Source organism: Heptranchias perlo, chromosome 15, assembly GCF_035084215.1.
Source record: "Heptranchias perlo isolate sHepPer1 chromosome 15, sHepPer1.hap1, whole genome shotgun sequence".
NCBI lineage: Eukaryota > Metazoa > Chordata > Chondrichthyes > Hexanchiformes > Hexanchidae > Heptranchias > Heptranchias perlo.
Genome location: NC_090339.1, coordinates 46509199 through 46525290, shown reverse-complemented (window position 1 = coordinate 46525290; position 16092 = coordinate 46509199). Strand labels below are relative to the sequence as shown.

At 41.8% G+C, this 16092-nt stretch overlaps 1 protein-coding gene across 1 annotated transcript in view; it reads right to left on the bottom strand.

The window, feature by feature from the left end:
• LOC137332747 (short transient receptor potential channel 5-like) overlaps window positions 1-15313 on the bottom strand; it is a 70084-nt gene extending 54771 nt beyond the window's left edge. Inside the window, exons 1-2 of the mRNA XM_067996684.1 lie at window positions 15226-15313; window positions 354-753 (exon numbers count right to left, since the gene is read on the bottom strand). Of these exons, the coding sequence (XP_067852785.1) occupies window positions 354-731 (378 nt within the window). The 5' untranslated portion in view covers window positions 732-753; window positions 15226-15313. The remainder of the gene's footprint in view (window positions 1-353; window positions 754-15225) is intronic.
• Window positions 15314-16092: the final 779 nt, after the last annotated feature.

The window sequence follows — 16092 nt, the reverse complement described above, 5'->3', positions numbered from 1 at the left end:
GGTTATGCACCCGACAGCCGGCCAGAACTAATTTGTATCTCATGTTTTTTTAAAGTTGTTTCCCCCTCCAGTTTCCCATTCAAGTGCTCCATTATCATGCAGTGCAATCTGGAAACACAGTGGTCAAGTGACCTGCTCCCAGGCTGCTCTGTATCTAGGAGATGGCCTGAAATGGCCAGCACATGGATAAGTGCCTGATATGAGAAACTCACCATGAGGAAGAATCACACATGTGAACATGAGTCCTATCACTCCGGACACAGAGTTTGGCATCCTGTCTGTTACCTCACCATGCCACGCTGCAGGATCACATATTCAAAAGTGCTGACACAAATAGTAAGTAGATTAATTACCTGCTTTTCTCCACTTGGCTTTCTATAATGCAACAAAAGCTCGACGGCTCCAACAACCTCCTTTCGTATTGCGTAGAGCAGCGCATCCCCCACGTACACATTGAAACTCAGGAGCAGCTCCATGATCTCCAAGTTTTCATTTTCAATCGCTATGAGGAGTGCGCTCCGTCCCAGAGGATCTGTGCAGTTGATATTAATGTTAAAGTAGATCTCAGCTTCCTCCAGAGCCTGCTTCACACTGGCGTAGTCCCCTTTCTCCACCGCATTCAGGTAAGCCTTTTCTTCCAGCGAGAGCTCATTCTCTGCACGCACTATCTGCAGTGGAATCCGGTCTATGTACGGAGAATAGTTGACCTTTTTGTAGTACAGCTGGGCCATTGTTCACTGTGCCACGTGGACCCTGTTTTAAAATGAGAAAAAGAAAATTCTGGAAGCTCAGCTTAGTTTTTAGAGTAGAACTGATTCAAAATTGACTCTGAGCGCTAGGAAGCATTTTTATTAAAAGAGCTGAATTAGCTGATCTCAGTTGAGGCAGTGGTGGTGGTGGTTGAGGGGGGCGCTACAATTGGTCTTTGTGCTCTGAAGCTAGGGAAGGTAAAATCAGCCAGGATATCACTGTCCATGGCCTGTGAGTGTATGGGTGTCGGGTAAGGACAGGATTGGGTTAGCCGTGATGCCCTTCACAGTCAAATATCCTGCCAGCTGTCTAGGCTCATATTGGTCACTTGGATGAGCTACCAGAGAGTGGCTGATGCCCATGGAATCACACCAAAGCACGAGCCAGCACCATGAGGAGAGCAGGGAAGAAAATTGGGGGAAAAAAAGAGAATAAAACCTCACTAGTGGCTGCATCACTTGTCAATTAAGAATCTTTCCCACTCATGGCTCGCCATCTTTGGTGAGATATTTATTGAAATATACTGTATGTTAATGCCAATTTAAAATACATTCACAATTTGTAAGCAAGTAGTCAATGGTGCACCGTGGATTGGCTAATGTGAACTCATGCTCAAGATTCATCATGCAGTAAGCTGGATACTCATTCTCAGCTAGAAGGTACCATCACTGGACATTCATTCAGACACTATGACCATGCCTTCTGAAACTCCATCCCTAAATCCCTCCATCTTGGCACCTTCCCTTCTAAAAACCCTTCTCTTTGAATTCACTTTCTGCCCATCACAACTTTTCCCCTCATCACTCCTATATGTTGTCCACTTTTCTTAACCCTGCTCTGTATATTGCTCTGCTCTCTACATGGGGAGTGCTATAGAAATGTTAGATGTTCTTGGGGAAAAGATGTGAAGTGCAAACTTTGTCACTAAAATAGATTATCTGGTCATTATTTCATTGTTGTTTGTTGGACCTTGCTGTGTACAAATTGGCTGCCTTGTTTCCGTACATTACAACAGTGACTACACTTCAAAATTACTTCATTGGCTTTGAAGTGCTTTGGGGCGTCCCGAGGTTATGAAAGACGCCATATAAAGGCAAGTTCTTTCTTTTATGAGTCAAATTGGGCCACTGTAATTGACTTCCTTGTGCTAGTTTGCAAAGACGTTGTGGGAGTGTCTCGTCCTGTTCTCTTACATAACTTCCTAGGGGGAGAAGAATATTTACTACAGTTGCAAGAAAAGGGGCAAACAATGAGGAGATTTATCTATCCGATTGTAGCCAGAGCATCTCCAGCAATGGCTTCTTTTCCTGCCCCGTACTGTTACAACTAAAGTTCTCTAAGGATCTATCCTTGGCTCCCTCCTCTTCTTCATCTGTACACTGCCCCTTGGTGAGATCGTCTGCTGACAGAGTTAGCTTCCACATGTACACCGACAACACCCAGCTCTACTTCTCTCGAACTCTACACTGCTTCTGTGTTGTCAGAGTGCTTGTCCAACATCCACTTGGATGTGCTGCAATTTCCTCTAGTTAAACATTGGGATAACTACCATAAACTCTGTACACTTGCCTCCCATTCCTTCACCCTCTCCCTCGGCCATTATCTCGGGCTGAATCAAACTGTTCGCAACCTCAGCGTCATATTTGACTCTGAGCTATGCTTCCAACCCCATATCCTCTCCATCACAAAGACCACCTACTTCCACCAGTTGAGCTGTTGCTGAAACACTCATCTATTCCTTTGTAATCTCTAAACTTGACTATTTCAATCTTCTCCTGGCCAAACTCCCATCATCCCCACTCCATAAGCTTCAGCTTATCTAAAGCTCTGCTGCTCATATCTTATCCAGTACCAAGTCCAACACACCCATCACCCCTATCCTTGCTCCAGTTCCCCAATGCCTCCAATTTAAAATTTAAAATTCTCATCCTCATGTTTATGGGCTCACTCCACCTTATCCCTGTAACCTCCTACAGCCCGACAACACCTCCCACCACCTCCCCTGAACTCTGTTCTTCTGATTCAAGTCTCTTGTACATACCACCTCCATTTGCTGCCTAGGCCCCATGCTATGGAATTCCCTCCCTAAACCTCTCTGCCTCTCTGCCTCCCTCTCCTCCTTAAAAGACACCTCTTTGATCAAACTTTTGATCACTCTTTCTAATATCTCCTTCTTTGGCTTGGCATCCATTTCTGTCTGATTACACCTCTGTGAAGTGCCTTGGGACGTTTTTCTGTGCTGAGGCAGTCCACATTATTTCATGCTGCTTAAAACTGCATGAATCTTGGATGGAGAGTTCTAGTAAACCATTTAGACCTCCAAGAAGTCAAACTGACTTCAGTTGTGGAGGATGAACAGAAACAAATGATGCAGGGTTACATTTGGGGTTCCAACTAAGAGAGGAGGCAATGGCAGTTTCTTTTCTCCCCTCTAATTTCTCCCACCTCACTTTTTCTGGATTACAGTTCCATAGTCCTGTGCCACTTCATCCAAGTACTGAGACATTAAGGCTCTGAAAATGCAATGGCTGTGATCTCAGTTGCCAGTGTTGACCACACTGGAGTTTCTGGAGTTAGTGGGCGGGCACCTCATCTGTATGTGGCTGGTGAAAACCTGTACCACTATGAGCATATCTCAGGCTCCTGGCTGCCCCATACTGCTCCTGCCTGCCCCATACTGCCAGAAATACTGCTTCTGGCTGCCCCATACTGCCAGAAATACTGCTCCCGGCTGCCCCAAAGTGCCAGAAACACTGCTCCTGGCTGCCCCATATTGCCAGAAACACTGCACCTGCCTGCCCCATACTGCCAGAAACATTACTCCTGGCTGCCCCGTACTGCCAGAAACACTGCACCTGGCTGCCCCATACTGCCGGAAACACTACACCTGGCTGCCATCAGGGGAGAGACTCCATGCATCTTCCTCCTCTTTGGTAAGAGGGCTGATCCATAAGATATTTGAACAAAAATTTTTACTATTTCAGACATTCAAACTGCTTCTCTAGCCTGGACCAACCTGTAGGAACCATCTTCCACCCATTTTATCGGGCGTACCTGCCTCCAGTCTTATGCTGGGTCCTTTATGGGTCAGGGAGCTTGTAGTGTAGGGAGGCCTCGCCCCTCCATATAAGTAGCTCCACCCGATCGAGAATTCCCATTTAAGGTTGGGGACCGCCTTATCGCATCCCCACTTGTAGTGAGATTAACAAGCCTCAAGCAAGGTTTGAGATTAGAAGTATGTTTCTTTTCCCACAGAAATGTGGATATGTAGAATAGTCTCCCAGATAAAGTGGTTAATGCTGTATCAATTAATCCACGTGAAAGAAATTGTTGGATGACTATCTGTTTGGGAACAGGATGAGTGCAGATAAAAAATAACTAAATGCTGCATGGAACATAATGATTCCTGAGCTGTTAGGTCCGTATATATTTCATGCCAAGGAAAGGAGCTGGTCAGAATGTATAGTGTAGGATGTGGGCTTAGGTCCACATTTTGGGGTTTTGCTTGATTTACCTTTTGGGGAGAACAGGGAGAAATTTTGTAGAACCTTTTCTCAGGGGATGATGTGTGGTGGGTAGAGTGCAACAGGGTGCATTGTACTTGGCCTCTAGAAGGATTAGGCTTGATAGGCTAAATGGACATTTCTTTTTGTTCCATGGTTTATATTCTTATCACCTCCTTCCAGGTCCTACCATGGCAGTCTGTAATAAGATAAGGAAGCACGGTGAGTAATCAACTTAAGTTGACTCTCACCTTCCATTGTTCCTCCCTCCATGAGGAGAACCTTCTTGGCTCTGCTCGCTACCTAGATGAGTTTGGCTGAAATTTTGGGACAACTCACGCACGGAATTGCTGCCAAGAAACTGAATTGTGCTCCAGCAAACAAGTGCATCAACTCACTACTATGGACAAAATGATTGGCTTACCATAAGGGGAAAGGCACTGTGAGCCATCTCAAATGTGTCCTCAAACGTGTAGGTGGGTTAAGCTGAGTATTTAAAAATCATTACACAGACTATGGCTTGATGGCACTGATAAGAGTGCTTGCTAATTGTGTGACAAAGTCATTGCCTATAAAATAGATTTATATAAACTATATCAATAGAAATACAGGGGGAGAAACCATTAATTATCAGGTCTGTAGGCTGTTATTTTCTGTGACACTCAATCACCACAAACATCCAGTGACTTTACATACACTCTTATTTACATAATAAGACAATAACATTAAATAAATTATCAATTGTGCTTTTGAGCACCGATTCTAATAGAAACTGGAAAATTCTGCAGCAAATGTATAAAGGTAAGGAGGTGGCTATATGAAGGGTTTGCTACAAGTTGGGTATATCATCTGTTTTCTCTTATAGTGAAGGAGTCACATCCAATGTGTCTTATATTGGACAAATGTAAGGAATCTTACAACACCAGGTTATAGTCCAACAAATTTATTTTAAAATCACAAGCTTTCGGAGATTATCTCCTTCGTCAGATGAATGAATGAAAAGGTTCTCAAATCTATGTTGGGACAGCATCACACCAATCAAAAGGTGTCGTTGTTATTCAAACAGGCCAGTCACGGAGAACAGCACGTCCCAGTACACTAGATATACATTGTGTCTATTACACAGGCAGGCAGAAAGAAACTCAAAATGGCAGAGAGAGAGAGAGAGAGAATTTTAAAAAACATATAATTTTTTTCCCCCTTTTTGCTGGTGGGGTTACGTGTAGCGTGACATGAACCCAAGATCCCGGTTGAGGCCGTCCTCATGGGTGCGGAACTTGGCTATCAACTTCTGCTCGACGATTTTGCGTTGTCGTGTGTCTCGAAGGCCGCCTTGGAGAACGCTTACCCGAAGATCGGTGGCTGAATGTCCTTGACTGCTAAAGTGTTCCCCGACTGGGAGGGAACCCAGTCGGGGAACACTTGCGCGGTGTCCGTTCATGGAGGCCGTGATACTGTGAGGTGCCACCGCACTTTCTGGCTCTCCTTCAGCTCACCACATTGAGATGGAATTTTGCTTTTCATTTTCAGTTTCCTCTCACGTTATATCTTCTTGAACATAAGCCTCCCCAATGAATACTGTCAGAACTGTCTTATCATTCAGCATTAAAGCAACCTGCAAAGACTGGATACAATTTCTTCAAAAAAAAGATTACGATTGATGCATAGGTGAAATTAACAGAAAATTAGAGACCATTTTCTTATATTTCACCTAAAACTTGAAAAAAACCAAAGCTGAAATGCTACTTAACCAATGATATGTACCAGATGGATTGTGTTGCCATCGCTTATTTGTATAGAGAATTACAGATAACTGGAAAAGCATTACATTACAAGATTGTACGTGTTTGCAATTGTGTTCCAAGCCAGTAGCACATCAAGGGGTTCAGATGGACTTGGAGTGCTTTACCAACCTCATCTTAATCCCAAGAGCTGTAACTGGCATGTAACACAATTTTATAGGTACTGTTCTATATTTTATATGTAGATGTACTGACTATTAAATTATATTTTAGCTTGGTAGACCCCAGAAATGTTGTTAAAAGCATTATGGAAACTGGGTATTAATTAAAAGAGAGATATTCTTTTATTTGGGGTGTGAATTTTTCTCTTGACTTTTCTAATACTTGATGAGTTGATAAAACTTTATTATTTGTTATGCATATGATTATTTTCAAAGTTTTGTCTAGTATGAAATTATGTTGCACTCTCTAAACTGGCTCCTCTAGTGTATTAGGTAGATGTATCAGGGCCAATTTTCTGTGATGTTCTTGGATGGTGGGAAGATTTTGTAGTGCAGTGTGCACCCACTGAGTAGCATATGCTCGACCCCAGTGAATCTTCCAGGGTCAACACTGATTATACATTTGCTGCACGCTCCTGGCATGTAATTCACCAATTACAGGGAGCTCATAGATTTGGAGTGGGACATTGTAGATCGCTGTAACTATTTAAAGCAGCTGTAACTGTCATTTAAAGGGCAAGGTAGTACTTCAAGCAAACCTTAGAAGAAAGATTCGGTTACTTGTTTGCAGTCCACAGACTTACAATCGATCACTGGCAAGACAGAGCGCCCAGATTTCCTGATAGATGCAAGAAGGATGCAGCAGCAGTTCTATTGCGGCATCAGAAGGGAGGAAAGGATGTCTGGCACTCCAGGGTACCCTCCCCATAAAAGGGTGGGACTTAACATCTGGCAAAATGTAGTGCAACGGATCAATGCGATTTGCACTGCCCTGATGGATTGGCACCAAATAAGAAAAATTTTCAGACCTGAAGGAATCAGCCATGATTAAGCTACCCACTTGTACCTTATACCAAGTAGATGGATAAAGTATGTATGTTACAAAGTGTTCCCACACATTGTTTACAGCCTCACATAAAGCACTTATGTTCCTATGAATGCTTACCATGCATGCCAAATGGAAGTAGGGTACCAACTCTGGCTGCAACCTATCACAGATATTCTTGGCACATTGTCATCTTAAAAAGATTCATACAACAAATTCTTCTAATAAAACTTGCTTGTGTGATGCAGTTCATGTACTCACATACAGGATGGGCCCTGGCATGGGTATCTGGGTGTCAATTTATATGTTCCTGACATTTCCAACATCTCAAAATCACTTGTCTATTTGTAATTATTTGTCCCTGAACACCTTTATAAATCCTTGTGATTAAGAGAATAAGACAGTGATAGTCTGTGAAGGTGACAGCTTCCTCCAATCTGAGGACTAGTACCATTTTTCTCATGCTTTTTCTTATCCTCTCACTCATTCATTGTAAGCCAGTAAACACTCAAGCACAACACCATGTCACACAGTATATTGTTATTTAAGCAATATTTGAAAGGGAAAAATGCAGCCAGCCTTTCTATATTTCTTCCTTTGATTTTTCTATAGATGTTCTCCAAGAAACAGTCACATATCCTACTGCCACCCAAGAAACCAACACCTCACAGCACCCTGCATTCCTCTCAGTAAGATTTGCAAGCACCAGCACAGATACACACATCCAGTGGATACAGTTAGTGAACTTGAAAAGGTAGCAGTGGGTGAGTCATAGTTTACAGGAAAGGGAGCACGTTGTGGCAGCAGAGGAGGACTAGGAACCTGCTGTCCAGATGGTATTTGAGAAATACAGTAGTGGAGTGAAACTGGGTAGCTGTGTCATGCTCCTGTTGCTATTCAGTTGGAAAGGACATGAAAATGCTGGCCATGCTGACTGATACATCAGTCACCTATTTGATATGTGTGTAGGCAGCACATTGGTTGATATTGCAGATGATCTTTATGGTAACCTGGAAGGAAGTGCACTCAGAAATATGAGGACAGTGATAACCTTGACTGCCACTGGAAGTTCCTATGTTGCAGATTGAATGCAAATGTCTTTACAACATATGGTACAGCTGTGCAACTGGCTCTATGCTGACCCAGAGTCTGTGGATGCATTTGTCCTTGGTCATCACACAAGTAGGTGTGCCAGGGCCTGCACATATAGTTGGTGGTATAATGGCGACTGCAAGAAGTTCAGTTCTGGTGCCTATTGTGCCCCCTGGCATGGCTTCTTTGCTTTTGTACCATTTCTATCATGAAATACTACCATTTGTGTACTTCAACAACAACTCCTATGATTAATATAAATTTTATGATCAACTGGCATGGGATTCTGTAGCGTGCATTTAGATGCTCCCTGAGCTGCGATGAAAGTTTTCATGTCCACTCTTCTATCACCATATTTGCCTGCTCTGCTCAACTTTTGTAAATGTTTCAAATGTGGTCAACTTCCTAGTGATTCTGCAGTCAATATTTAACTGTTTTTATTTCCACATAAACACTCGCCATGTGATCTGATGCCAAAAAAGGGAAGAAAACAGGACAAAAAACAAAACAAATTTTAAAAAGAGTAAACACTGAAAAATAACATTAAGAATGCTAAAAAGAAAAGAACAGTAAAAAGCCATTAAGAAAAAGAAAAGAAAAATATTCATTAAACAATCTTTGTCCCTTTAAGAGTTCCTTCGAGCATGGAACTTCTCTTTATATACACTCCAGATGGGTTCAGCACATAGCATGATTCCATCATGAATGACAGGAAATTGCACACAATCTGATTTACATACATTATCATCTTATTTAAATATTACACAAAAGCTCTTGCACAAAATATGCAAGGACAATCAATCAGATGTTAGGCCCGAATGGAAAACTGCATGTTGGGGTATTCCAGTGGTCTTTACACACCTAACTTGCACCAGCGGGAATGATCCTACTAGTTAGAAAATGTCAAACTCTCCAGTTTATAATACACTTGTATTACACAGGTGCACACACACACACAACTGCACTGGTTCATACATATTAATAAAATTAGGAATGTGGGTCCAAGATTTGAACCCTGAAATGCCGGATGTGAATTTTCACATTTCATCCTGATGTCTATGTGCTCACAATTTAAGAAGTTATTTTTGTTTTGTTGAAAGGTTAACATTTACCAAAGGACAATTATGATCTCCAGTTTGTCCATAACCCCTTGCACTCAACAATTATGGCAGACATCTCCTAATCTATTGAATAACATAGGATAAATATAGTGAATACTGATATTCCAGCCCACTCTGTCAGAGCTGCTTCAGTTACCAAGTCTACGAAGTTGAGAGTACAGCTCAATAAGATTCTTGCTTGATGTTCCAGCTCTAGTAATTTGCAGATGTTTCACTGGAGGTTCCTGGAATGACTCAGTTGGAGGCCAATCATCTCAGCCCCAGGACATTGCTGCAGGAGTTCCTCAGGGCAGTGTCCTAGGCCCAACCATCTTCAGCTGCTTCATCAATGACCTTCCCTCCAGGACAAAGCAGCCCGCTTGATTGGCACCCCATCCACCACTCTAAACATTCACTCCCTTCACCACCGGCGCACTGTGACTGCAGTGCGTACCATCCACAGGATGCACCGCAGCAACTCGCCAAGGCTTTTTCGACAGCACCTCCCAAACCTGCAACCTCTACCACCTAGAAGGACAAGGGCAGCAGGCACATGGGAACAACACCACCTGCATGTTCCCCTCCAAGTCACACACCATCCCGACTTGGAAATATATCGCCATTCCTTCATCGTCGCTGGGTCAAAATCCTGGAACTCCCTACCTAACAGCACTGTGGGAGAACCTTCACCACATGGACTGCAGCGGTTCATGGCGGCGGCTCACCACCACCTTCTCAAGGGCAATTAGGGATGGGCAATAAATGCTGGCCTCACCAGCGACGCCCACATCCCATGAACGAATAAAAAAAATAGTTGTACACATCAGGTAGGTCCCAGATTAGAACTCTGATCCATCCTGAGTTAGATGATCCCAGCTAGGGTATGCACTGGGGATACCACATTTGGCCTTAGTACCGCTAGATTAGGGAAGGGAAAATAGGCTAGAGTTCTTGCTCCTGTTATGCAGTGACCCCTGCTTGGTTGTGATGGCTCCACAGTCGAATAGTCTGCCAACAGACACTGCTGGTCCCACAGGTAAAGAACGGCCCCTTGAACAAGAAATCAGTGAGTCCAATGGAAGGGCAGAGGAGAAAGCTGATGAATAAAAAGGCAAAATAGCTTTTTTTGGAAGGCCCCGAGATATTCTTCTGTAAGTAGATATTTAGATAAGAAAGAAGAAATAACTTGCATTTCTATAGTGCCTTTCATGACTTCAGCATGTCCCAAAGTGCTTCACAGCCAATGAAATACTTTTGAAGTGTAGTCACTGTTTTAATGTAGGGTAACACAGCAGCCAATTTGCACACAGCAAGGTCCCACAAATAGCAGTGAGAGAAATAACCAGTTAATCTGTTTTTTAAAGTGATATTGGTTGAGGGATAATTATTGGCCAAGACACCAGGAGAACTCTTCTGCTCTTCTTCAAATAGTGCCATGGAATATTTTTACATCCACCTGAGTGCCTCAATTTAACATCTCATCTGGAAGACAGCGTCACTGACAGTGCAGCACTCCTTCAGTACTGCAGCCTAGATTATATGTTTAAGTCACAAAGTGAACCCACGACCTTCTAGCTCAGAGGTGAGACTGCTGCCAGCTAAGTCAGGAAAACATGGACATGTGATAAAAGTAGAGTTCCAGCATGCCTTGAATAGTTTCTGTATTTTCTATAATTTTATGCCCTAAAATGCTTTCTGGTTACCTGTTTTTTCTAAGTCCTTTCCCTTGGCACCTGAGGTAAGTAATATATTAAAGGCATTTACATCAGCAGAGCAGGCCACAAAGCCAGCCAGGTTGCCACAGTGATATCATTTGCTTGTATTTATAAGATAAATGCATCAAAAATTACCATGCCTTTGAAATGTAAGTGCTTGCAAACTTGTAAACACCATGAGAAGTGGAAAATCTCCCTCATATTCCTTGTAAATAAATCTGACTATTACTTTTAGCCTGAACAATAAAGTCTGACCTTGTGTTATTTTCTGCCTTTTGGAGCATACAGGAGTACATGGTTGGTAAACCATGTGGGTCTCTGATAATTAACACTGTGATAGAAAGAGTAGTTTTTAGTTCTGCACTACACTATCCATTATATGGTATCCAGAAGGTTGTAAGATTCAGATCTTCGGGGATGCCAGTCTGCTTATGGAAACTGCCTTTTGCTATGAATGCAAATAAAAAAATGTTGGGAGAAAGCCTGAATTGTAACAGGCCATATGAGACCTAAAAAGAAACACTGCAAATCCTGCAACTGTTGTGCTTTTCTGATATTTTGGGGTAAAATTTCCATAGTGGTCCTCCCAATCTCCTGCAGTAACTTCAGTGGGAGATCTGTTTATTTTGTTTCTCCAGGGGTTCCAGTCAAGTCAAGGCAACAAATTGGGAGAACCTCCTGTGGAAATGTTACTCCTTTGTCTTTATTTCAGATTACAAGTGTCCACGGCTTTCCTTTTTCTTTTTACTATTTGATTTCCTGCCACCAAGCTTCCTGCTATTTCTGCTCAGAAGAAGTTCTGTTTCTCTTTACATTGTGATTTTCATTTCCCTCTTGTGTTCTGATCAAGAGTTAAATCCTTCACCTTTCAGATACTGACCTTGTCATATTTCCAGAATTTTCTGTTTTTAAAATAAACATGCTACAAATTTATGAACCGAGTGACTAATGCTTTCCATTAATTACTTTGGGGAATTGTCATTCCTCACCCTCTCAATGTCATTCATTGTATTTCCATAATCCCACTGTCACTCACTCTTCTAGACAGCTTCCCTTTTTTCTTTCTTCTGGGAAACCCTGGAAACTTTCCAGTACCTCATCCAATAGGTCAAGAGAGAATTCTAGCTAAGTTGTGGTATTATCCTTGTTTTATCCTCTAGCTGTGTTGCAGTGCTGGATGACAATCTTCCAGCAGCAACTCAACAGTCAATATGCCTAGTGAGAAAGCTATATCCAACTGTCAGTAGTATTGTTTAAGTATTATTGTCCTTAATTTATAGTGGTGAGTGTGTGGCTCTGACAATAGTATTTAATTTCCTCTCCTATCCAGCATGATCTTTTGTACCTGCTTTTTCTGGTAGTTCTGCAGGTAAGAATCAAAACAAGAAAGATGTCTTTTTTCTGATAGGCTAGTCTTGAACTTCTCAACTCATACTTTATTGAATTCACAAGATAAATTCATATGTCAACGGCTATTTTTATTTCGTCCTTCCAAAACACCAACCCTACAGCCTTTCCATTACAGCATCCAACTACTTCTTAAATGAGTTCAGTGCCCTGACGTCAATAACCCTTCCTAGCAACCCATTTACTGATCCACTCTCAGTATAAAGAAATGGCTCCTGATCTCTGCTCTAAATTTGCTCTGGACATGTCTGAACTTGAACCCTCTTGACTTGCTGTCCTATCTTATCAGAAAATAATGTTTCGGTATTACTTTCTCTTTCATTAAATATATTGTATACCTCTATAAGGTCTTCTCTCAGATATCGCTTTTTGAGGCTGAAGAGCACTACCTTAGAAAAATGTTCCTCGTAACTCTTGCCTCTGACATTAGTGATCAGCCCCATAGTTTGCCTGTGCACAATCTCTGGGCCCTATATATTACAGTGATCAGAGGTGTGTATGCAGTACTCCAAGTGTGGTCTGATAAGAATACTGTTCAGCTTCAGCATGACTTCTGAGAATTTGAACTGAATTGATTTGGCAATATTACGCAGCAACCTTGTTTATTGTCATCACTCTGTTTAGACATGGTGAGTGATAAGCTAACTAACTCTTTTAGCTACGTCCTTGATCAAGTTCTATCCCACCTGTGGAGTACACGTGTCTCTTATTCTTACTTCTAATACACAATTCCAAATGTCCATATTGAATTTCATTTGCCACTTATCAGTCCAAGTGCAAATCATGTCGAGCTCTCTTTGCAAAATGTTACCTGACTCTTCCCCTCCCAAGCTTCATGTTATCTGTGAATTTAATTACCTTGCATTGAGACTGTAATTCCTGGTCAACAGGAACAGGTGAGGTCCCAACAAAGACCCCTGGGGCACCCTGCTTTTTATCTCCACCATTGTGATCTACCAACCCCTTATGATTATGCTCTATTCCTTTTACTTCCCTTTAGTTAGTTACTAATCTATTTCCATATTTTACCCTTTGATACCTGCTGAACTTAGTTTATAAAAGGAGTCTCTCATGCACTACATTATCAAATAGTTTTGAAAGTTTAGGTATATGGGGTGAATTTCTGTGGGGGTTCTCTTGCTCGTCTGCAGTAACTTTAGCGGTAGCACTGTGGAAACACTGATGCCGTTTTTCTGGGATTTCCATGGCTCTTCTGCTGAAGTTACAACCGTAACCCCCATCATGTTATATGGATTCCTCCCATCACCTTGGGATATCAGTTATGAGGTTGATCAGGCAAGATCTGTTTCTTCCAAAGTCTATCCTTTATTAAGTTATTTTCATACATGGCATTTTCCATTTTGCTTCTAATAACTGATTTGTTAGTTTTCTTATTATTGAGGTTAACAAGCCTGTAGTTGGCAGGTGTGACTCTGTTGAATATGGGAACTATATTTGCCTATACCCATTCTGTCAGAACCTCCCCAATGTTCACTCACTCAATATGACAGTCAGTGCTTCATAAATCTCCTCCTTAGTCTCCGAGTACCTTAGAGTATAGTTCATCCATCCTAGGTTATTCGTTTGTTTTCAACCCCTTCAGTCCCATATAGAAACTCTGCTTCACTAATGTCAAATCCTCAGGATGTATGTTTACTAACACTGGTTAAGTATTCCATTTTTAATACTTAAACAAATAATTCATCATTAAATCTAATGCAAGCCCGCTTCCCAGCCTTCAGACTCCGTACTATTTACTGCAGTAACAGACCAGAATCCCTGGCTACAAAAGCAGCTGTGCATGTTTACTTGCCTACGGGTAAATGGAAATTTTCAGGAATATAATAGACACGATTGCGTATTTCGTTAAAGGCTAAGTAAATAGTCAGGATATTTTCTTTCACAGGATTTTTAAAACCAGTCCTCGTTAGTTTTCTCACTGCATGTGGTATTTGACAAAAAGCTAAGCTGTACCTTTTAATTGGGAGGGGGTGTACTTCTACAGTCCCAGAAATGGGTTTATTGAGTGTTCAAGAAGGTGGACCCAAATAACCTCGACATATTATCAACACCATAAAAAAAAGTTCATAAATTAGTGGCATGTTAGATGCTGAAATTGTTGTCTAGCTGCTTTATTGCGAGATGCACGCAGTAAAATTACATTTTATACACAATTAAAAAATAATACAAGGCTGAACATTCAAACACAAAGCAGTGAACAATTTCACAAGTGCCGTGGGACTGTGAGGCTTGATTTTTTTTTTCCCCCAGTGAGATTTCTAGAAAAGCCCCCAAAAATAGGCTAGCCAAAAATCAATGGGACTTTACACGCCTGGATTCCACAAAGTAATTCAGATTCAGCCATCAAACCCCGAGATCTGTCCACAGTGCAGCATTTTTTCTAAACGGGTATATGAAAGCTCAGTGGGTTGATTATTTCCCCTCTCATTGACTCAGCTGACTTGGAAAAGGAATCTATGGGTAGAACATGAATGTTAATGAGTTCTTAATAATTGCAACTACAACTAATACTGCCTACGATTTTTCATGCCAGCATTTGCACGCAGGTCCATCTGACCAGACCTCACACCTACCCAGTCCAAGACGCCAGCACCGTCTGGTGTTGGATGTACTGGTTAGGATTCAGTGTCCTATGGGTCCATCTTGATGCTTTTTTTAAATATAACATTTTCAACTCCACCCAATTCTTATGTGTCCAACAAGAGCGTTGAAAAATAACCGACAATTGCTTCGCACCGCAATGGGATCATTCCAAACCTTAAAAATTGTCATTCTTATTTTAAACAACGTTTTTTTTTATTTTAAAGATATCCAACGGACTGGAATAGGACAAGACATTTATATTTACCTGCACGCTAGGTTCACCGTTAGTTCTTCCCTATAAATCGGTACTGTGCAGTTTTCTTTTGATTTTAAATGCAGCATTTGTTCTAACGCTGTCATCCTGGAAGACTTCGCAATACTGTAAAATGTAAAACGCCGGTGATCGTAGGATTCCAAATCGTTTAAAATTCACATGGCGATGGTGAATATGAACTTTTCCAGCGTTGAGATCTATCGTAAGACACCGTTTTTTTAACATATAGAAAATATTATTATATCCTACAGGTTCAGTTTCCTTGAAAAAGTGCAGGAGTGAAGGTTTGTTGTTCTCAGTCCCTCTCCATCAGATCCTGGTCGCGTTATTCTCCATCAAGATAGCAAAGCTATAAACTGGATTTCCATTCAGAACCTTCAATAAAAGCCAGCACAATGCGCCCATCTGAAAACCTGGCAGAAATATTTGGTTGAGCAGGATTTTCGATAGGTCAGTAACGTAGGTACGGTTCTGCATTGGTGTGACAGAGCCGTCAGTCAATCAGCCTTCGATAAGAACACGTACACGAGTCTGCCTGACACCAACTACATGCAACACACTGGAACAGTGACAGGTAAGTTACGAGGTTCTTTCCTTCGTTTCTCCTTTGTGTTGCCTTCTTTCTTTCACTTTCCTTTCCTCATCTCTTTCTCTTTTTTTTGTCTCTCCCCGACCTTTCATAGATGATTGTACCCAGCCTTTGGGCAGTGGGAGACGATACTGCAGGCTCCTATGCCTATGTGGTGCTGTGATATAGCTTGCAGGACATTTACACCGTGCAGCTTATGAGGATGTAATTTGTCGCTCTCAGCTCAGAATAGGCAAAATTCAGGACATGCACTGGACCAATTCCAAATG